This window comes from Vitis riparia, chromosome 1 (genome assembly GCF_004353265.1).
Source record: "Vitis riparia cultivar Riparia Gloire de Montpellier isolate 1030 chromosome 1, EGFV_Vit.rip_1.0, whole genome shotgun sequence".
NCBI lineage: Eukaryota > Viridiplantae > Streptophyta > Magnoliopsida > Vitales > Vitaceae > Vitis > Vitis riparia.
This window is the reverse complement of record NC_048431.1, coordinates 22323481-22346233: the sequence shown is the minus strand read 5'-3', so window position 1 is coordinate 22346233 and position 22753 is coordinate 22323481. Positions and strand designations below refer to the sequence as shown.

The 22753-nt window shown below is 35.6% G+C and overlaps 3 protein-coding genes across 5 annotated transcripts; 2 read left to right on the top strand and 1 right to left on the bottom strand.

Moving 5' to 3' along the window:
• The first annotated feature begins 3429 nt into the window (after positions 1–3429).
• Positions 3430–10946, top strand: LOC117923609 (squamosa promoter-binding-like protein 2). 3 transcript variants are annotated; one of them, XM_034841987.1, is made up of 5 exons: positions 3430–3597; positions 5573–6326; positions 6612–6745; positions 9037–9294; positions 10119–10946. In XM_034841987.1, the coding sequence occupies exons 1-5, from the start codon at positions 3591–3593 to the stop codon at positions 10460–10462; spliced, it is 1497 nt and encodes a 498-aa protein (XP_034697878.1). In that variant the 5' UTR covers positions 3430–3590; the 3' UTR covers positions 10463–10946. The 3 variants fall into 3 exon arrangements, with proteins under 3 accessions (XP_034697878.1, XP_034697896.1, XP_034697887.1); XM_034842005.1 differs by lacking the exon at positions 3430–3597 and adding an exon at positions 3624–3811; XM_034841996.1 differs by lacking the exon at positions 3430–3597 and adding an exon at positions 4142–5309.
• A 649-nt stretch (positions 10947–11595) lies between these two features.
• Positions 11596–19431, bottom strand: LOC117923625 (ranBP2-type zinc finger protein At1g67325-like). The gene is given in 11 exon segments (XM_034842017.1): positions 11596–12434; positions 12708–12859; positions 12935–12959; positions 13137–13246; positions 13353–13398; positions 13786–13856; positions 14267–14281; positions 14284–14536; positions 16879–16994; positions 18420–18465; positions 19342–19431. Coding segments are annotated over 11 exon segments (846 nt in total). The 5' UTR covers positions 19351–19431; the 3' UTR covers positions 11596–12431.
• Positions 19432–21656: 2225 nt separating this feature from the next.
• Positions 21657–22147, top strand: LOC117921233. Its single transcript, XM_034839068.1, has 2 exons — positions 21657–22068; positions 22122–22147. Exons 1-2 carry the CDS (start codon positions 21657–21659, stop codon positions 22145–22147), a joined length of 438 nt encoding a protein of 145 aa, XP_034694959.1.
• The last annotated feature ends 606 nt before the right edge of the window (positions 22148–22753 follow it).

Below are 22753 nucleotides of genomic sequence, written 5' to 3'. Positions count from 1 at the left end.
TATTATCATATTGTCAACTTGGCCAAGTTGCTCATTTGAGCAACATCTGTGTGTAAATTGTGCTAAAAATAATATTGAAACTTGAGCATAAGGAACACACTCTAGACATAATCTCCCTTCGAATGAGGAAAGATCAAGAGTTGTAAATCAGTCGGGACATAGTATTCACGGCTTTAAAACATATAACAAACTCTAACAATCAGTTGTAATATTATTTATCTTGATTTGTTGATAACGATTGATATTGTTTGTTTTTGAGCTAACAACCTTTATGAGTCACCTTCACGATGTAACTCTTCATAAATCCCGAAAACTTTTTCTTTTCATGTGGTACGGAACATCATAAACATGTTACCATTTAATATCCTATAATTTTTTTTTTATTATGATACAAAAAATTTTAGGCCTCGTTTGATGATAGTTTATGTTTTCTAAAACAAAAAACAAAAAAAATACATATTTTGCAATTAGAAAATAGAAAACAAATTTTCTAGTCTTTAAAATAGAAAATATAGTGTTGTTAGTGAATATATTTTAGTTTTTATTATTATTTTATGATGACTATTTTAAATAATAATTGTATAAATTTGGAAAATAATTATCAATAGAACGCTACATATAAACAATATTTTTAAAACATATTTAAAAATACCAAAAATAGGCTGAAAACACTTTTAAATTTTTCGAACAAATTTTTGTCCTACAAAACATCAAAAAATAATTTTTCAAAACACTTCTCAAGCCAAGCTTTGGAATCTATTTGATAATATTTTCAAAAATAATTCTCGATAATTTTAAAAACAGTCCTTAACTATTTTTGAAACAAAATTATATTTAAGAACTCAGAAAAAATAAATAAATAAATAATTCTTAACTTATTCTTAGTATGTTATTATATATTTATGAAAAATATAATTTTTATATTTTTAATTGTTATTTAAAAAAATTTAAAAGAAACAAAAATTAAAAATACCTCAAAATTATTGCAAAAAAAATTATTTTGAGAATAAATGAACTACAGAAATAGTTGCTTATGGATTTAAAATGTGGTGATTAAATGTAGGACCTATTTGAAGTTGAAAACCAAAATAATGTAGAAAAAAAAACTTTTTTAAAAAATATTTTTATTTTTGTTATTAAACTTTAAAAAAAAAATTGACCAATATAATTATAAAATTTTGACCAATATTAAAAAAACCAAAAATTTTAAAAATATCAAGAATGATATATTTATTTATTGAAATGATTTCTGATACGTCCCTTTCATTGGAAATTGCAAAAGATAAGATGAATCCTCCAACCAAATTCCAAACTGTCAGCCCCCCTTCCCACTGTCCACTCAATTGAGTCAACTAATTTTCTTAGTCGACAAACAACAAAAATGGAAAAAATAGACAAAATCCAAAATGAATTTCCATGTGACATGACATTAATTTTTATAGAGTAATTAGGTTTTGTAATTAATTTTCTCTCTCTGATTAAATTCTTCTTGGTACAGCAATTATTTCCAACCAAATCTTCCTTCATCCATTTTCAGTTAGACATGATTGGATTCAAGAGGAGAAGACATAGAAAGCAACACATTTATCAATCACCCACCAATACATACTAATTTTGAAATAGGTTTTAAAATTTGAAACATTTATAATTTACTTTTTAATAATGTACAAATGTCATCCAATCAAAAGTCATGTAATCAAAATAGACCTTATTTTCTCCTCTGTTATAATGCCTTTTTTTTTTAATAATTTAATTTAAATCATTAAATAAATTAAATATATTTGACTTAATGATATATAAAAAAAATAATTAATTTATTTTTTAATTTACATCTTTGTTTATATTTTTACCCTCCTTTATCCTAATTAATTTCACAATCTATTTTGCTACTTTATTACCTCAATAGTTACTCAACATCTTTTGCTCTAATTATAATTTATGATGATAAATATGTTAATTTAATGACTTGAAATAAATTATAAATTAATTTTATCAAACAATCTTAATATTTAAAGTAAAAATTAAGTAATAGGTTTTAAGTCAAAAACTCAGTATAATTTAACTTAAAGTTAATTTAAGTTATTAAGTACCAAATATTAAGTTTTACTAAACACTCATTTAGTTGATTTTAAAAAATATTTTTAACATTTTTAATATTTGAATGATAAAAAATTTAAAATATTAAAAATATTAAAAGCACTTTCTAAAATCACTACCAAATTTATATTGAGTGATACAAGGTAATATCCATTTGAATAGGTTTTTTATTGTTAAAAATAAAAAATAGAAGGTGGTAATAAATTGTATTACTTTGCTTGAGAAATCATTTTTAAAATTTTTTTAATTTGAGGTGGTAAAATTTGTTTTCAAAACTTATTTTTTTTTAAAATAGAGTTTAATCATAATTTTTTTTCAATGTAAAAATCTAAAAATTTCTTATATTATAATTTTTAAATTTTAAAAATAGAAAATGAAAAATGTGTGCAAACCGACACTAGACATTATAAGTACACTAAAAAAATTACCCATTTCAAGTTTGCTTCCTCGTGTATACAACCGACACACTTTTCACTTGTCATTTCTTTATAGGTTCATTTTTTTCACAAGTTCAGTTTGTAACAAAAAATATTCCCACTAAGTATAAACAAACCTCGTATTAACGCCACGTCTATTCCATGTTAGTGCTAACACATCTGTCCTATGTTAGCACTAACACATCTGTCCTGCGTTACCTTCGACATGAATAGTTCGTATAACATTTTACACGAATGTTTGTGTTACTCAATGCACGATCTTGTCATGTCCACTTTAAATGTGGTATTTTTTTAAAATATGTTTTAATTATTTTTAAATATGAAAATAATTAAAATTAAGATAGTACATATGAATTTTATTTTTTAAAATTAGAAATATAGAAATTAAGTTGAAAATATTTTCAAATTTCAAACATATTTTTGTTTTAAAAAATATTATAAAACTGTTCTCTTTTGAAAAATAATTTAAAAAACATTACAAATAATTTGTAAATAAGTGATTAGTTTGTATCTCCATGTACACAAATTCAAGAGCTTTACAATCGAATGAATGATTCAAACAAATATTTTGAAATATGAAATTAATAAATAAAAGTTCATATATAGATTTGATTGCTTAACGTTGTTGTAGATAGGATAGGATGAACAGTGGTAATGTTGTGGTGGAGAGGGTAGGATGGATAAAGGGAAGTGGGAAGTGGGAAGTGGAAAGTGGGAAGAGGAAGGTCCGACAGGAAAGCCCATTGAACGGAGCGGTGGACAGCCACATGTGTGTTTCCAAACAAAATTAAATGATTTGAATTTTGGCAGTCGCCATCACTGAATTATTGTAGCAGTGACTGCACATGATCCCACCTCACCCAACACTCTGTTACTCTGAACCCTTACTCGCCCCACTTCCCCACTCCCCCACTCTCACTCTCTCGCCAGTCACCACACTCTTCTTCCTTCCGAAACCCATTTCCCCATTTTTCCTCTTTCCCGTAAAAACCATTACCCATCTGATTTTTTCCTACCATTTCCCGGAAAAGTCGGTGCCACAATGCGCCACTCTTTATGATCTGTAAGATTTCCCCTTTAGTGTATGTCTTAATTTATTTATTTTTACTCACTTTCTCGGGAGAAGAGAAAGTGATTGAGGTTTTTTTTTTTTTTTTTGACTGTGGAAACCCTAACTCTAAGAGGGAAATGGGGAAATTAGGGTGAAAGGCAGCAATGGTGGGTGTGTTGAGAATAATGTATTGCTGATTTGGGAGAAACATCTGTTATTTTTACAGGTGAGGTTGGGACATCATTTTCTCAATGCTTTGTACTGGTTGGGAGTCCAGAAAAGGAAAAGATGCTTTTTCCTTCTGCCTTCCTTTTTTTTTTTTTTTTTGCCTTTTTCTTCTTTTCTTTTTGCCCCTTCCTTTTTCTTTAAAAAAGAAACAATTATTTAATTTTCTCGGGAAAGTGCCGTGGAAAGGTAACCGGCCAAGACGCTGTCATTCTGTAATGTAAGGACCTTGTACAGCTAGGTTTGGATTTGGGGCGAAAAATCGAAAAAACCCTGGAAGAGGTTTAAAATTTTATTAAAACTTGATTTGTTTGTTTTCTGTTTGTCGATGTTAAGACAGTGTTTGGTTGCAAAGAATTGGTTTCTGTTCTGAATCACGCAGAGTTGAAATTCCACTACGTCTGTTGTGGGAATTTTTCTCTGAATCTAGGGGTTATGAAATTTTGTTTCAATTTAAGTTCCAAATCTACTGATATATGAAGCAAGCAAACGAGTAGATTTGGAATTAGGGCCACCAGTTCCGTGTAGCCCAAAGTGGTTTCTTCAATTTGTACCAACTATTATTGCCTAGTAACTAATGCAGGATTCTTTATCAATCAGAGCCTATGGGTAGTTTTGTTTGAGCTGATTTTCATCTTTTCTTTAGGTGGGGACGGGTTAATTTGAAATTTTGAGTGGCTAAAAGAGTGGCACCGTTGAAATTAGGATCTTTGAATTTTAGATGCATAGGATTTAGATCCAAGGTGGTTGTGCTTCATTTGAAATGCTTTAACATTTTTTGGTTAGTTGATGGTGTAGTGACTCGGCCGACAAGCCTAATATGCCTTGTGTATTATTGGAAGTGAATGCTTGAAGGTACTTGTTATAGATGACAATAAAAGGTGAAACGTATTGGATCAATCAGATGAGTACTTCCTAGAAATAATTGGAGAGAGATGAGTGGATGCTGTTGTTTTGACAGGTTTGGAAGAATCTGGGGTAAGAGTAAGGGTGGTTAATTTTATACAGGGCGGGCGAGAAATGGTATTTTTGTTGGAATCTGTGCAGGAAGAGGACTTGGGTAGAAAGTGCGATTTACCTCAAGTGTGGCATCGGTTTGAGGAACAGTTACATCATTTATTGGAAAAGCGTAAATTATAGATATGCCTGTGCATTGAATTGCTTTTACCAGTCATATTAGATTTTTCTAAATTGTGGGAACTCACAGTTGGAAGGTACTTGACTAACAAAGTCGTGGCTGGGAGGGTAGCAGAGTGATTAGCTTCTCTGTGTTGTGCGAAATGCAGGATGGAGGAATCCAAGTATTAGTGGTATAGGCTTTTTGACTTTGCATCTATTTTGGCTTCAAATCTTGACTTAGATACAGAGGAATTAGATTGTTACTGTGGAGTTGGGTGGATTTGAGCAGCATCATCGGTTCTACTTGGTCGACTTGGGGAAGAAAGGACAATCGATATCCTTCTCTAAAAGGGGATAAGGAATTTCCTTTCTGTGGCATGGTAATCCTTTGAAAAAGACAAGCATGACCATTCTGTGATGTGAATTTAGAAGCTAAGTCATGTTCTTGATATATCAAGCTTAAATTGGTTGTCTGCTCTATTTCTTTTTGTCAGATCTTTCTAGAATATTTTGCCTTTATTGTACTGTCATTTGTGTGCAGCTTTTGATTGATATAAATTGCAATTTCTTTCTGCCTTTGTGTGAATTTTATATGCTTTGGTATAATTCCTTCTTAGATAACAAGGTTTGACTTGTATTCCAGTTAATCCAGCAGGATCTGCAACTGAAGTCTATGGAGAAGAGGAGTGTGTGAGATTTATGATTTCTTTCTCAATGATGGAGTGGAATGCAAAAGCTCCCGTACAGTGGGACTGGGAGAACCTTGACATTTTCAATGCAAAATCAACTGAAATTCCAAAAAAGTTACAATCAGACTGGGAAATTGAAGGAGAAGGAGGAATTGACACTGGTTCTTTCTATTCATCTGGATGTGGTGCTGGTAGTGGTGGTTCTGGCTCTGATTTGGGACATGCATATTCATCAAAGAGCTCAAAATCAGCTTCAATTGATTCTTCATCAAAGGTGGGAATAAAGACATCCAACTTCACTTTTGAGGCTTTCCAAGATTTTTCTCAAGATTTTAACAAGAAGAGAGATTTGGAGAGGGCTGAGCCAACTGGAAGTTCTCCAAACCTTGAAGCCTCAATTGGCTCTGGTGAACCTTTAATTGGTCTAAAGCTTGGTAAAAGGACATACTTCGAGGATGTTTCTGCAGGGGGCAATGCTAAGGGCTCAGTGTTTTCTGTGATTCCCGTATCATCTGATACCACAGCAAAGAGATCCAGGTTATCTTGTCAGAATGCACATGTCTCGCGCTGCCAAGTTGAAGGATGCAACCTTGACCTTTCAACAGCCAAAGATTACCATCGCAAACATAGAGTTTGTGAAAGTCATACCAAATGCCCAAAGGTCATTGTAGGTGGTCTGGAGCGCCGTTTTTGCCAACAGTGTAGCAGGTAAGCTTCTTATGAGATAGGGATTATGCATAGATAATGAAATACAGGACTGATTTGTTTTTAGCATATTCTGTTGATTTCTCATGATTACCCTGGGTTGGATACATTTGAAATACTGATTGTTTCTGTTTCTCTTGATTTTGTCATTCATACATTTAATCATTTAAAGTTTTCCTCAAGGCCTTTCAGCTTATAATTTTTTTTTTATGGGTAGTTCCTTCAAGCCCTTTCAGCATGCAATGAATAATTACTGATATGGTAATCACTTGGTTTGTAATGTTAAAGGTTCCATAGTTTGTCAGAGTTTGATGAAAAGAAGAGAAGCTGTCGCAGGCGTCTTTCTGATCACAATGCACGCCGGCGCAAACCACAACCAGAAGGGATCCAGTCAAATTCGGCGAGGCTTTCATCATTCTATGGTATGTTTTCAACTCAGATTTTGAGCCATTTTTCTTTCAGATATTATGGAGTTTATAGTATAGAGTTTAGCTTAACCCTCCCATAATTTTAGTATCTCAATTCCTCCCAAAACTAAACTTTGTGTATGTAAAGCCAAAACAGTGCAAGTAAAACTAGATGGTTTTGGATGTATTTGTGAACCCTCAGCTTGTTAAAGTCTGTCCTTATTTCCTGGGTTTGATCCATTTCTGTATAGTCAATTACAAAGAATTTCTATAAAAAAAGGTAAGAGAATGCTAGTGAAATAATGAGATGTAATTTTTTTCATTGGAAAATTGAAACACAATGTTATAGTTGGTGTGCCATTGTCCCAAACAAACAGTATGGTTGCATACAGGCAAATTTTAGGGTTAATCATAATTGATCCATGTGAAGAATCATTACATTTAGCCATGATTTTTCACCAGCTTACTGTAGTAACTGTACTGCATGTCTGCATCTAGTATCTGGAGTCCGCTTGGTGACCCGATGAGCTAAAAGATCTTCATTTAAAATTATAATTGATGCACTGTTGTCCTAAACAAATGGTATAGTTGCATACAGTCAATTCAGGGTTAATCATAATTGATCCATGTGAAATATCATTACATTTAGCCATGATTTTTCACCAGCTTACTGTACTGCACCAAGCATCTGGAGTCTGTTTGAAAAAGATCTTCATTTAAAATTTGGCATCATTTTTGCTAATGGTTGTCTCAATTTTTTGCTCTCGAGATCAAGCAAAGTATTTTTTTAAGATGCTAACCATACGATACCCTGTGAAATAATCTTGAACCTGCTGAAAATTAATTATGCTGAGTACCCACAATCTGTTTAATTCATTTAACTGTAGTTGTGGTTTCTGTTGTTTGCTTATCTGTTTGATTTTTATGAATGGTTTTTCTAGAGGGTTCTAGATTTTTCTCCTATATTTTCATGTGTCATAAGACTATCAAGCTTTCTAGATCCCTGAGTTGCTTATCTCTCCATAGCAAACTTATTAGAAGGCAGCAATGACCCTATATGAAGGGATGGAGGGAGGAAGAGTTTCTTAATTGGATATCTGGAAAACTTGCTATTGATGTGATATGTTAATGTCTCCTTTGCACCAAATTAGTTAAATTTTATATGGTGAAAAAAGCTTTCTGTTTGCTTCAATGAAAAATTAAAAAAAAAATTGAAAATAGAAGCATACCAACTAAGAGAGATTAGTTGTAATCAGTAGGTTGATCTCTTGGTCTGGTTATAGATATGGCCTTAATAGTTTATGCAAATGATATTTGTTAGTAAAAAGGCCTGAGCATTCAAAACTGCTTGAAAAACCTTGGTCTTTACAGGCTGATTGTTCCCAACCATTGTAGCAAAATGGACCAGAATTTTAGGATAAGTTTTAGATCTTACTCAACCAAGACGATGTCACTTGCCAAGACAGAATGAGCTGTGGAGAATTCAAAAAATGCAGAGCTTTTGGAACCTTTTTTCACATAGCTGGATGAAGGTCAAGAGACATCATTATTTTCCACTGGACCATGGGGACTAAATGCGAGCAAGTCTTCTCTGGTTAGGACAATTTATAATGGAAGTTGAAGGAGCATTTGTATTGAGGATCATAAATGGATCAACTCCATACATGATGGTGTCAGTATCTTATAGGAACATAACTATAGTTTGAGATATTAAAGTTGTTAACTGTCTAAATGAAAAATATTGTAATGCTGCAAGAAAAAGTTGAAGGTAACTTTCATGCTTAAACCATGAAGACAAAATTAAGTTGGAAATGTTCGAGAGCATGCTTCCTCTGCTTTTCATCATTTGTGTAGAGAAGCTGTGATCTAGTGGAAAAAGGGAAAGATGGACTGACCCATTAAGGCATCTTTAAGGTTTCCAAGGGCAAGCGGAAGTAATTTAACCATGCAATAGAAGTGGTTAAAGTTCTTGTCTAGTTGAACATCTTTTGCAATTATTGTTCTCTTTTTGATGTAATTGTGGCATCTGATTTTGTTGTTCCTTTCAAGATGTCTAATTAAGTAGTGTGTTCAATTTCAGTTCTATCGAGCTTTTGATTTATGTGCATTCTTTTACTTGAATCATATAGGGTGAGAAAAAATTGTTACATTTTCGTAGGCATCTAGTTAATGAATCAATTTTTGTTCTGTTGCATGCCCAAATTACTTCTGCTTGTGGTGTACATGTTCAACAATATTGGCTGCTGTTGATATTTTGTGTCAAACCCTGCTTGTAGTTTGATCTGATTTATGAATTCTCCACACAGGTGGGAAGCAGCAAATGAGTCTTGTGTTGAGCTCAGTCCCCATTGTTCATACAAGGCCTGCTGTAAATCCTTCATGGGAAGGCACATGCAGCAAGTTCACACAAACAAAAGGGTTAGTAAGGCCTGGTAACACAGGAGGTATCGACCGGCAGCTGCATTTGCCTGGCAGTGAGCTGCAGAATGGCATTAGTACGCTTTGTCATGATTCCAGTAGGCTTTTGCACTCTAAGGGCGCAATAGCTGAGGTTCTCAATCAAGGTATGTTTTCCTTTCTTGTTAGGTAACAAAGCACTCTGATGATTCCAGCTAATTTGCTTAGGATCTTACTGCTATCAGACTCCAGCCATTTGATTACATTGCCGAATTGGCCTTAGGATCTGGGCATCCTAACACACTATCCCTATTAAATTCCCTAATAAATTGTCTGCCTACCTGACAATCACGTGTTTTTAAATGTCCAATAAGACTGGATTGATATTTCTGAATATCAGAGGCCTCAAACAATTTTTTCATGGAAGAAATATGATGACCTTATGTCGATTGTTGAGAAGAACTAGGCAGGAATCCTGACACAGTACCCACATGTTCTTCCACATGATCCCACTTTGAAACCAACTTTCAACCTCAAGCAAATATTTCACTGGAAAAATCACATCCTGTTATCTATTGCCTTAACTCTGTGCATTTGGAAATATTTCAAAGATTATATCATGGAGAATATATGTAACATTGAAAATGATGAGAAAGGAAATGAAGAACAGTAGATCAACTATCCATTTGATGACCTATATAATGAGTGGGACAAAAAGAGAAAGGAAAATGGTTACTGGCTTTCAAGAAGGGGAAGATTAATGCTTGTCGGCTTAGATGGGTTCGAAGTGACGGTAAAAGTCTCATTGTAGTAAATGAGGAAGAGGTCAAAGACAGGTGGTTCAAAAAGAAAAGCTTAAGAATTTCAAATGGATAGATGGGCTTAGAGGGAGGGTTCTTTTGTGGTCTTTGTTCATGCTATTGATTTAAGTGTTTAGCTTAGTGCACCTAAAGTGATATTATCTTGCTCATTAGATGGCTAATTTCTGCAGGTCTAGGGGATTCTATGATCTCTTCCAACTTGGACACATCACAGGATCTTCGTCGTGCTCTCTCTCTTCTGTCAACGAATTCTTGGGGCTCATGTGAAACACAACCAATTCCACCTGACCACCCTATGCATGTAAACCAAACCAGCATGCCTCAATCTATTATGCATGCAGTGTCCCAAGGTATGTTACATTCAACCTCAGAACACTGGAGGACCGAGCTTCCCTCAACTGATTCCCGGGTGCATATCTTGCCTTCACAAGGCGATGGTAACACCCACTTTCAAGAGTTCAAGCTGTTCAAAGCGCCATACGAGTCTGGCTTTTCTTCTGGTCAGTTGAACTGACTCCTTGATTCCAATCCCAGTGTAGGTCATACGTTATGAAAGGTCAGTAGGCTCTTGGATTCACTTTCTAACATCTTCAAATAGTGGAGGGAACCAGGCAATCCAATGGTGAGAACCATTATGTGGTGGGATCACCTGGTTCAAATTGATGCCAAATTAAATTGTCTCTATTCTTTGCTTGTAGCCTCCTAATTCATCATACTTTGCAAAATGTTTGCCTGTCTCCACTTTAGTTTGATAAAAATGGTGTTTGATGAGAATGGACCATCATCTCCAGGAGCTATCAACTTCCACTGCCACGGATTCCAGGGACTGGCATCTGGTCTCCTTGCAGTACTCAACATGTGACATGTATTTTTGGTCCATTGACATGCAAAACACGATCATTTTGTAGTATTGCGTTGAAACGTCTTGTAATTTGGGTCATTTTGTAACTGCGCTTTTGTTTCTAAGAATTAGAATTATGAATTAATTAGTAACTCAATCTTGGCACTGACCCAATTCTGGAGCTGCTATGTGGGGCAACCCACCCCACATAAGCATTAGGGCTGGAAAGACCGATGCAGACGTAAGGATCACAGCCATCGTCCAAACATCTACTACAACCTTTTTTAATAAAAACTTAAATGGTCAACATCTTTTCAAATCCTACCATTAGCGTTTATTGTACAAGGGTTCCCCTTCAGGCTTTAGTTGCCACCTCCATTTCCATTCCTACCCTTGAAAACCGTGAATTCGATTTCAGGAATTGAGATATCCGATTCCTAGGAGTAACGCCTGTGTCATGAAGCAAACATAGACGAAGGAGAGGACTGCGGAGCCGCGGGTGCAAAATAATATGATATAACTGCCATAACCCAACCATTCCATTAAGTTGATATTTAGAAGAATTATGATGTGTATGTATATTAAGATTCCAATCGAATAGTTAGATGGAGAATTTCTATCTTATAATATTCATAAAACAAAAACAAAACAGTTGGTGGGGACTGGGGAGAGAGTGCATTCATTTTATCATTTTGGTTGCCTTCGTGGGCCACCACCACCGACAAACAAGCTATGACTATGACTCCCGGTCCCTATAATTTAATGAAAGAGAGAAAGTGTTTGGCCAAACAATAAAAATAAATGCATAAAGCAAAAAAATAACTGGTTCTTTTTGATACCAAATGTGGGCTAAACAAGAAACGACAAGAGTACATTCTCCGCAGCCATCATGAACAGCTCTGGTTCACTCTAAAAGAATGCAAATTTACAACTGTGGAACCAAGTTCCCCATTGAAGCTTGATGACAAATTTAACGCTCTAGTCTTAGGCCCAAGCACCAGGACTCTAAATCAATCTTTTTTCTTGAGGCAACAACACAGGACTACATCACAAAGGTATCCACCATGTTACAGGCAACCAATGGGAAAAGAAAAATGGCCTTTTTATACACCTGACATGCAACTGACCAATACCAGAATCATTTTCTATTCCCCACAACAACTGTAACATGATGAAACCCTAATTAAAATCCTGAGACTTTGGAACTTCATACACTTCTAACAGAAGCATCCGGTGAAAACAAAAGACACTTCTTCAACTTCATAGAGACCGTTTTAAACTTAATTAAAAAACCAGAAACACAGCCCGCAGTACTGTCTCTGCTGCTGGTAGCATAGTGAATGTTAACAATACCCACTAGTAAATTCCAACAGTACATAAACCTATCTAATAGAAACCAGAACCAACCTGTAAAATCTTGCCAGATAAAGCTGGCCGACACATAATGCATCTGTAGAAAAGGATCCATAAAGACCACAAGTACCATTGCAGTTAGTACAACAACTTGACACAGATGATGAGAAGGCAGAATAACGACAAGCGCTGCGACATGGAGATGACACGACTGACTTTCAGACACCCATATTGAGCAATGCTGGACGACAACCCTGGACCTTCTCAACCCTCAAACATGTCCTAGTACTCACTGGAACAGTAGATAATTGCAAATTAATGGATGCAAAGGTAGAAGCAATATAAAATTGGAAAACGAGACAGGAAAACAAAACCATTCGAAGATTTATCCATGTAAACAAACAATAGAAAGAGAAAGTTGCCATTGCAAAGGATCTTTAATTAAAAGTAAATTGTAAAATTGAATGTTTATCAAGTTTGTTATGTGTATACATATGAAGGACAGAAACAATAACTTCTTCAAGCAACAAATGCACATACAAAGAAAATGCATCACATGACAAACCTGATCATTTTCGTCCGGTGAGGGTGAAGGAGACTTTGTCGATTCAGATGGTTTATCGGCCCCACAGTTCTGTCTATTGCACTTGGTTCTGAAGGGATAGTTTATGTTGCTACATTTCTCACACTTCCAACTTCCATCAGGCATCTTTTGTTCTGATATAAATGAATTATGTTAGCATCAAAGTTAATGCAAAGCCAATAATAGCTGCAAGTTAAAAAAGAACTCACTAGAATTCTTCTCAGATTTTGCAGCCTGCATTTGCAAGAGAGAATTATTAGAAAGTAATAAACATACTACAAAGATTCCAATTGATTGTTAGATTTTTAAGTTTAACATCCAAGAAAAGGCTATTGAATGATAAAACTTTCATGCTGTGATATTAAAAATGACAATCTAGTTCTACATTCTTAAACGAAATGCTGCTCAAACCTGAGATCCAGGTTTTGGTGTATTGCACTTCCTCATGTTACAAACAGTTCTAAAAGAGAAGTTGACATTTCCACATTTAGGACAGGTCCAGTCATTATCACGGGTTGCATCTAGAGATTCATTAAAAGGATGAAACAGTCAGGACAAAGAATTTGCCATGATGCCAAATAATTGGGTCACAATTTATTAAATAGCAAAGGTGTGACAAGCCTGCACCTTTTTTTTGAGATTTATCATCAGGAAAAAAACCTGGTCTTGGGCCCTGCAGAACAATTTCACACATAAGGTCAAAAGACATGGAAAACAGAGGAATGTATAAAACCAATCTCTGACTCCAAAGAAGCATTTATTTTGTCCCTGGATCAATTTGTCTTCACTTCTTCAAGCAAGAAAGAACAGGAAAGAATGGGAGGGCTGGTGGAAAACCAGTTTTTCCCAAAACATTTAAACATTAAATAAATCCATATTCACCATACTTGTTAAGTTCAAACATGAATTAAACTAGCCAATGCAAAGTAAATCAAATGCCAATGGAGTTTCTTATCAAAAAAAAAAAAACAATGGATACTCATGCAGAAACATTACTGTGCAGCTTGCAAATATGATCGTAAATGCAAATCCTAGCAATGAGAGATTCTTTTTTTCTTACCATAGCTGCATGGCCCATGGGCAAACCCAAGCCATAGCGGTCCACCAGTGGGGGCATACCATACATCCCACCTGAAAAATCTACATCCATTAGATGAAAATGAAACACTGCACATGTGGGGTAAGCAGCCATTTGATAGGTGAAATGAAAATAGTTTATCTTTTCAAATCAAAACATGAATCAATAAACATGTTCGCTTTCCACAGTGATGCTTTCAAATCCAAACATGAAACAATGAACATATTTGCCTTCTAATCATTTTCAATTGTAAAAATGCCTGCATTTTATAAATACACAAATAAACATTTCAACATTTTCTAAAATGAACAATTTTTAGGACATGTTTTTTGAAAATATGTCAACACCAAACACCTTCATTTCATTTCCATTTTTTCTCCAGAAACAGAAAATATAAGAAATAAACCAAAAAAGGAAAAGTTTAGACCAACTAGCATGATAGAACAAGAGAAACAACACATACCATTTCCCATCATAGACCACTAGAATAAGGTGGTGGTCCAGATAAATGCAGAGGTCGGTAAGGACTGCCTGCAGAAAGGCGGCTGCCATAGTTGTAGTGATATGCAGAGCCCCCAGAAAAGGGACCATCATAAGGAGGAATGGGTGCTCCATTGAAGAGAGAAGAACCATATGGTGGCACGCCAAGATACATTGAAGAGGGTGCACCAGAACCTACATATGGAGCTGAGGAGTAACCCTGAGGAACTTGCACAGGCTTAGCAGCAGATTTCTGGTAAAAAAAAATGTTTTAGATAGAAAGTAATTATCACCATTGTTACTATTGCCCTAAAATCAACAAAAAGTGCTACAATTGGAGAAGAAAAACTTATAATCTGAATCAGTACATCAGCAAATACAAGCAATTCGATAGATGTGATCAAGGGGGAAGGAGGCTGGGAGCAGATTATCCATGCAGTGCTAATTGAATGGACTAAAACAAGGTGCAGCAAGGACATGAAAATCAAATTACACCACAGCATGCAAATCATGCAATAATGATATGAAAGGCAGCCCTCTTAACCCACATGCCAATTGACACCCAACAAGTTGATTACTTTAGACCCCTGTTTCAGTTCCAACATAGATGCCTGCTTTCGGATGAAAGTTCCTCTGCTAGCTTAACTGCATAAGAGTCCATATTAAACACAATGGAGCTGTCTTCAACCCAACCTCCATGCCATGCCCTTGCCAACAAACCTACCATAGCACCTTTCTCACCATCTCTTTGAAAAATCAGAGTTAACTAATTGCCTCTGTCAACCAATAATCAGGCTCCATAACCCTGAGGTGAACAAACAATGAAAAAGAAAGTGATCTGCCACCCCCATGCTTGCAATTATAACATCAATTTGGAAGATTTTTTTCACTCCTTAATAAGAGGCTCGCTATTACAGTGTTAACCAATGAAGCCACCAATGCATGAAATGCAACCTTCTACACCATTTATCATTCACCCCTTCTCCCCAGGCAACACTCTTTTGAGTATCATAGAAAACCTTATTGAAAATTCACTACACCCCAAAGCCTATTCCAATCCTGAAAAGGATCTGAATGTGATGGGTTCCAAAAGTATACACATCTCCTTCCCCATCCAACAATCCACAGAATTAATAGCTTTAGCAGTAAGAAGCAAGATGGAACATGGCAAAGCTATATGCAGACTGAATAATAATAGAAAGAACTAAAACAGTAATCAAATGATGGGAAGTTAGCAGCACAATAGGCTAAAAGGATGTGAAATCATAGTTTCCTACTTTGATGGCTGGTAAAGCCTTACAACAGTGGAAAGGCAGAGCACATACAAATATCCTTGTGGGTCTTGCCACATTACTTTCCCAAGCCACCTCAACTCATAAGGAATTTTAGGGTTTTGAAATGTTTGCCTTTTGTCACATTATCCCTGGCCTTACTTTATCACTGGAAAACTAACAAGATTAGTCTCCTAGTGAATTAGAGCTCTCTAGATGACTGTCAATATTGCATCCACGATTTAAGGTGGATAAATGCCCAATACATTAATATCAATATCTGGAAATAATGAAACATTTTGAGCTACAAATTAACCCAAAAGTTTAAGTTTACCAACAATGAATATCAAAATAATATAGGTTACAATCTTAACACCCTACTACATGGACAGCCTTATTTAGGCTTTCCATCTGGGCTCAATAAATGGGAGACATAAGCAGTCAAGTTTGAATTCATGACCTACAAGGCTTTGCACTATGTTAAGCTCCCAATTTACCTAAAAGTTTAAGCTGTAAGGAAATGGTGAGCCAACAATAAATATCAGGCTCATATGGAATACAACCCTATCAAAGCACATGAAAAACATAAAAATGTGAATTTAAATGGATTTGGATCATGAAATAACCACATCTAAGTTAATTTGAGTTCAGGTCATATCCACATACTTATGCAAAAATCCTACCCATGCACCTGAAATGAGACCCAGTTCCAATCAAACTGAGTCAAAACCCAATCCAACAGGATTAAATCCAATTCAGAATGGTCTACTCTGTTCAGCATACAACCCAAACAAACTGGTTGACATGAATAAAGATGCCCTTGAGTGAAGATCTATTTTTGAAGACCACCACAAGCAAGCATCTTATGACTAGGGATTTTCAACATAGATATGTGATGCATCCTACATCACCATAAAAAGGCTGATATTGGCATGACAGCTAGATTAAGTTAATATGCTTATCAGAAAAGCAAAATATAACTAAAAAACATTAAAATTCTGCTAATGTTAATATTTGTAGTCACATTCATTTGAATATGAGAGAGAAAAAGAGAGACAGACTAGTTGTGTATCCTAGTCTGCTCCTTTGTAGATTGGTGGTCAGTGGATGGTTAGTCACCCACAAGGTCAGGGTCACAACAATGGGAATTCTACATGAATTGAAAAGGTTCTGCATCTCTATATTTATAACAACAATTCCTGAAAGTTACACACACCAGCACAATAATCTATTAGTAGATTATGTATTCCAGCATGTGAAATACCGAAACAAATGTGGTTCTGTTCCTCCAGATAAAAAGATACTACAGAAGTCCACATCTTACTGAGTTATGATCAGCTGGTCTGGGTTGGGTACAATTGCGCATATTGCAAGTCGTCCTAAAAGAAAAATTAACATTGCCACAGCTAGGACAGGTCCAATCATCTTCTCTCCTGCTACCTACGGATAAGCATAAATCAATGATTGGGCATCTTGAGATGATACAAAGAAAATAAGCAACAAAGGAATGTAAAATCACATGTGGACAGCCAAATGTCAATAAATGCATAGATCACATACTGCAACCAATTTCAACAAAAATAACATTTTGATACATCAGCTGTGACATGCACTCACACTTTTAATTTTATGAGAGAGAGAGAGAGAGAGAGAGATAGATAGATTAAGGATAAACTTCCGAACCATAAGATTTGATAGGGACATTCTAAAGACAAAAGGCAACAGTACTGCAAAGAAAATATCAAATCACTTGGTGATAAAGATGTGTGGAGGTTTTGTGTGATGAGCTAAATGATTTTGTTTGCTTTTTTCTTTTTTTCCTTTATAACTAAGGAACCTTCATTGGCCAAGCCCTTCAACTCTCCATGGAGACCCAAACCTCAAGGTGTTGACCGCACCGACCACAATCAGCATCAAGGAATCTAAGGCATTCAACTAATGGTAAGAATTGAACACGAGACTGTGCACCTCTACCACACATCCCAGCATTTGCCCTAACCAAATGCGCATCCTAATGGGCATGATTTTGCATATTGTTTTCCTCATCTTCCTTCTTGTCGTTTGAGTTTTTTTTTAAAACAAAGTTCGATGAGAACTCTTTTGTTGTATCTTGAAATTGCTGCAACTCATTAATGCTTCAATACTGGTGAAAATCCGATAACAATTCATTTTTCTCCCACTCTTTTTTGACTTTTGCCTTTGCCTCCATGGGAAAACCCTACCTCCAAACCCTACTTCTCATTCCCATTGTCAACCCAACCAAATAGGTTAAGAAAATAGAGCTGGATGTCAAGTTGAGTTGGGTCAAGGCCAGACTGGGCCTGGGTTGACCTCCAAACCTAATCTGCCACGGTTGCAGACCTATGACCAACCCAAACCATCTGCTTGAGCGAGTGCCTCACTAGTCTACTCAAATCCATTGCTTTGAATTCATTCAAGGTAAAGTTTTCTTTGTTTGAAACAAAAATTTGTTATTCCTAAAATTTCAGCTTACTTTAGATAATGAGATTTTTATCAAACTAGATACTATGTGCTTAAAGATTTAACCTTTTAAATTTTCGGCCAAAGAAGTAATAATAAAGACAGATAATAATAAATTAAATATCCTTAAAATTTTGGACAGCCGGAGTTCAAAATTTTCAAACCGACCACTATTCTGGAATCTAAAGTATCATTATTTTCAATTTTAGCCAATGGAAACTCAAGCATACACGTCTTTGTAAAGGATACCAAGTCCCAACGAAACCTGTAAATGAGAATTGAACCAATGCCATTCATATCATGGAAAAAAGTACTGGAAAATGCAACATGAAAAAAAAAAAAGGACACATAAATTATAGAGTAGGAAAACAAACACTATCATACCATCAGTTCGTGCTCGCTTGGCAGCTGAAGAATTCCTGTTATCTACCTGAACGCCCAGAGAAAAAAAAAATTGTAAACCAAAGGTCCCAATCGGTGCATGCAATTAAAAACACAGTAAAATCTACTAGCCATCAAATACCCAGCACAATTTATCCATCAAATCTCCAATTTTCTGATTGGTTACACAGAAATACATCTCTAAATTTGAAATTTTCAGCCCCAAATCCAAAACCAGTCCTACAGTCCTTACAAAAATTTAATCCCATCATGCACAACACAAAAAACCAACAGTCAAAAGTAATTATTTCAATGCCATGTTAAATACAGAACCTCCCATCCATCAAAACCCTAAGTATGTGCATGGATGCGTAAAAATAGGTGCTTAGATTCGAAATTCATCACCCTGAATCCACAGTTCAGTTGCCTTATCCTCACATAAATTAGACCCTTTATCCCACAAAAAACCAGAAAAACGAGCACAGAACTTAAATATTCCAATGCCATGAAAAACCCAGATTATCCCATCCATCAAAACCTTAATTATGTATTTGGCTGCACGGAGAAGGGTCCTTAAATTTGAAATTCACAGTCTCAAATCACAATCCGCATTCATCTACACATCAATCTAGACCCACAATCATCAACAACGACGCCACAAAAAAAAAAAAAGTTCATAATCGTTGAAGCCCTCAAAACAGAAATTCCAAATCTAGTCATTTTTCCTCACAACCAGTTCCATAAAAAAAAAAAAAAAATCCAAAAGATAAATCAGATCCAATCAAACCAAAAGACAAAAAAAAAAAAAAATCTGCAGATCGTTTTCAGATTAAAAAAAATAAAAAATACAAAAACGCAGAAATATACGAAGAATACAGAAAAATAAAAAAGAACAAGAAATTGGGATGATGAGAGGACGATTGACCTGAGACATGGCGCAGATCGGCGACGCGAGACGTATTGATGGGGCGGAGAGAGTTTTTGCCCTACTTCACGAGTATGCTGAGGGCTAAAGGACCTGTTAGATTGGGGTTTTTATATACCTTTCTTACGGTCTACGTTACTGCACCTTACGCATTATCTAGTGTTTGGCTGCTGGAAGTCGAGGACTGGGATGGTCCAGTCCTGGGTTAGGATTGTCTGGATCCGGTTTAAATCTAATGGCCTCGATTTGGAGTATCAAAACATTAAAGATTTGTGGATATTTTTATTGTAATGTCAAAAATTAATTTTATATACAATATAGAAAATATATTTAGTTTGATGTTAAAAAAATTATACAGTATACATTACAAGTTCCAAACAACAACAAGAATAATATTTGTAGGATGAACATTGAACTAGGTTGGAGTGTTATTTCCACATTAAAATTAAGTGGGTGGCCCACTAACCTAGTATTTAGCCGATTAAAAGAATACCAATATCTTTAAACTATTATAAAGATATTTACCCTTGATGGAGTGGGTAAATTATAATAATTATAATATTATTATTTGAAATAAAAAAACAGTTATTCGAATAACACGTTCAGAACGGTTTTTGAACGTGTACTCTTGGCCCTCTTCTCCTATCAATAAGATATATATACAGAAATCCCTTCATGTACGGTAAGTGCTCTCTTCCATCAATTACAGAAAACAATTCTGTGTATTAAGGTTTGATAAGGAGAAGAAGAGATCAAGGATTTAAGATCTATAAACTGAAGGGAAATTTCTCATGGCTGCGTGTTCTTCAAACGGTATGTAATCTATCAATTCATTAATGTTTTTTTTTATTATTTTATTATCAGAGATAAGTTTGAATTCAATGATCTGGATTATTGTGTGTTAATTTCCGTATTAAATCTCTAACAATTGGTATCAGAGCAAGGTTGAATTTAAATATTCAGAATCATTGTTTTATAAAGATTAAATTTTGAGATTTATCTTTGATTAATTCGTCTCACTAAAAGGAATAATAAAAAAAAAATTAATTAAACAAACGACCAGCCTCAACGCGTAGAAGGAAGATTTTTCCTTGCAACGCTAACTGGATCAATGCGGGTGAGGGGCGCTGGTTTGGCAGACTGGTTTGGCGTCAGTCCGATGGCCGTTTTCAGGCGCCATTGCCGGCGCCATCGCGTCGTTTTTAGGCGCCAGTCCAGATGCCATTGAAGGTGCCGTCTTGCTGGTTTCAAACGGCTCCAATCCAAACGCCATTGCCGGCGTCATTAAAAGACACCGTTTCTCCAAGCTTTCAGGCGGCAGTCAAGGCGCCATTGCTGGCGCCATCACGCCGTTTTCAGGCGCCATTGAAGGCGCCATCTTGCCGGTTCAAAGCTCCAGTGAAGGCGCCATTGTCGGCGCCATTGAAGGCACCATTGCCGGCGCCATTGAAGGCGCCGTTTCTCAAGCGCCATTAGAGGCGCTGGTTGCAGGCGCCATTAGAGGTCCTGGTTGCAGGCGCCGTTTCTCAGGCGCCATTAGAGGCGCTAGTTGCAGGCACTATTAGAGGCGCTGGTTGCAGGCGCTATTAGAGGCGCTATTTGCAGGCGCTGTTTTCTTACCGTCTGCAGTGCCGTTTTAGGTGCGCTTCAGGCATCCTTTTCAGGCTCTCCAAAAGTGCCATTTCAGGCACTAATCCATAGATCTTAATTGATTTTATTATTTTATTTGAACCTTTGTGAAATTATTATTATATCTGATGAAAGCATATTTCTTTGATTTTATGATGATTGATTATTGAATCAGATAATTATTAAAGATACTATCTCCTTGATTTTTAACTCAAATAAAAGAATTAATTTCATCTTGTGAATATTTTATTTAAAGACAATTTATAAATGTAAGGTTAACTAATTTGGATAGTTGCCAAAGTAACCTAAATTAGTGAGCCTTGTATTTATTGAATTGCATAAAAGAATAAAGGGAGACTTGTAAAATTCTTAATAATTCTCTTTATAATTAGGAGAATGAGACTAACCCAAAGGAAAGTCAATTTCTGCTAATTATTAATTAATGTTTTTATTTTGTGTTGCTTAGAAAGGTAAAATGGATACCCAAAGGTAACATATAAATGACACAAAATAGTAAAGTGTTTTAAGCTCCCTTCAAGTGAACACTGGATATGTTAAAATTTACCCAAAGGAGAATTTTAATGATATCAATAGTTCATTGCTATTTATTTTATACTTGAGGCCTTATTGTGAGCATTGTTCTATTTTGTACAGTTCCCACTTCATTACACTCTCTTGCATTTGGAATGACTGTTTTTGATGGGTCAAACTTTTCTGAATGGTATGAAAGGGTTCAATTCTCACTGGGCGTATTGGATCTTGACCTGGCTTTAATAACGGATAAACCTCCTGAAGCTACGGATGACAGTACTCCGGAGCAAGTGGAACAATCAAAAGCCTGGGCAAGATCCAACAGACTCAGTCTGATGTTTATGAGAATGACTATTGCCAATAATATCAAGACCTCTCTCCCTCAAACCGAGTTTGCCTCAGAATTTCTGAAATCTGTTGAGGAGCGCTTCAAACGCGCTGATAAGTCCCTTGCAGGCACATTGATGGCTGAATTGACCACTATGAAATATGATGGGCAGAAAGGTATTCAGCAACATATTTTAAACATGACTGAAAAGGCTGCAAAGCTTAAGGCATTAGGCATGGGTATGGATGAGTCCTTCTTGGTACAGTTTGTTCTTAACTCACTTCCATCACAGTTTGCTCCATTCAAAATCCACTATAATACTAACAGTGATCAGTGGAACTTGAATGAGCTCACCAGTAAATGTATACAAGAGGAAGTGAGATTAAGACAAGAAGGACATAATTTTGCTCTTGCTGTAACTCATGGAGTCACGAAGAAGAAAGGAAAATTCAAAAAGGGAAAAAACTTTTCACCTAAGAAAAGCGGACCTGGGGAAGGTAGCCAGAGTCATGATGGAAAATTCACAGTAAGTTGCTACTTTTGTGGCAAGAAAGGGCATGTGAAGAAGGACTGTATCAAGCGCAAGGCTTGGTTCGAAAAGAGAGGTATAAATCTTTCTTTTGTATGTTATGAATCCAATCTTGCTGAAGTTTCTTCAAATACTTGGTGGATTGATTTTGGAGCCACAACTCATGTGACTAATTTAATGCAGGGATTCCTTACAACCAGGAAACCAAAGGAAAGTGAAAAGTTCCTCTATATGGGAAACCGTCTCAAGGTTGAAGTGGTAGCTGTTGGTACCTATCGCTTACTATTAGAGACAGGTCATCGGATGGAGCTTTTAAACACTTTTTATGTACCTTCTATCTCTAGGAATTTAGTTTCCTTGTCCAAATTAGATGCTACTGGATATTCTGTTTTATT

Bases quoted from the DNA above. Each gene is read 5' to 3' on its own strand.
- LOC117923609 (XM_034841987.1), top strand. The intron at 6,746-9,036 runs GTATGTTTTCAA...TTCTCCACACAG, and splicing joins GAGGCTTTCATCATTCTATG to GTGGGAAGCAGCAAATGAGT. The intron at 9,295-10,118 runs GTATGTTTTCCT...TAATTTCTGCAG, and splicing joins AGCTGAGGTTCTCAATCAAG to GTCTAGGGGATTCTATGATC.
- LOC117921233 (XM_034839068.1), top strand. From the start codon at position 21,657: ATGACTGTTTTTGATGGGTCAAACTTTTCTGAATGGTATGAAAGGGTT. The intron at 22,069-22,121 runs GTATGGATGAGT...CTTCCATCACAG, and splicing joins GCTTAAGGCATTAGGCATGG to TTTGCTCCATTCAAAATCCA.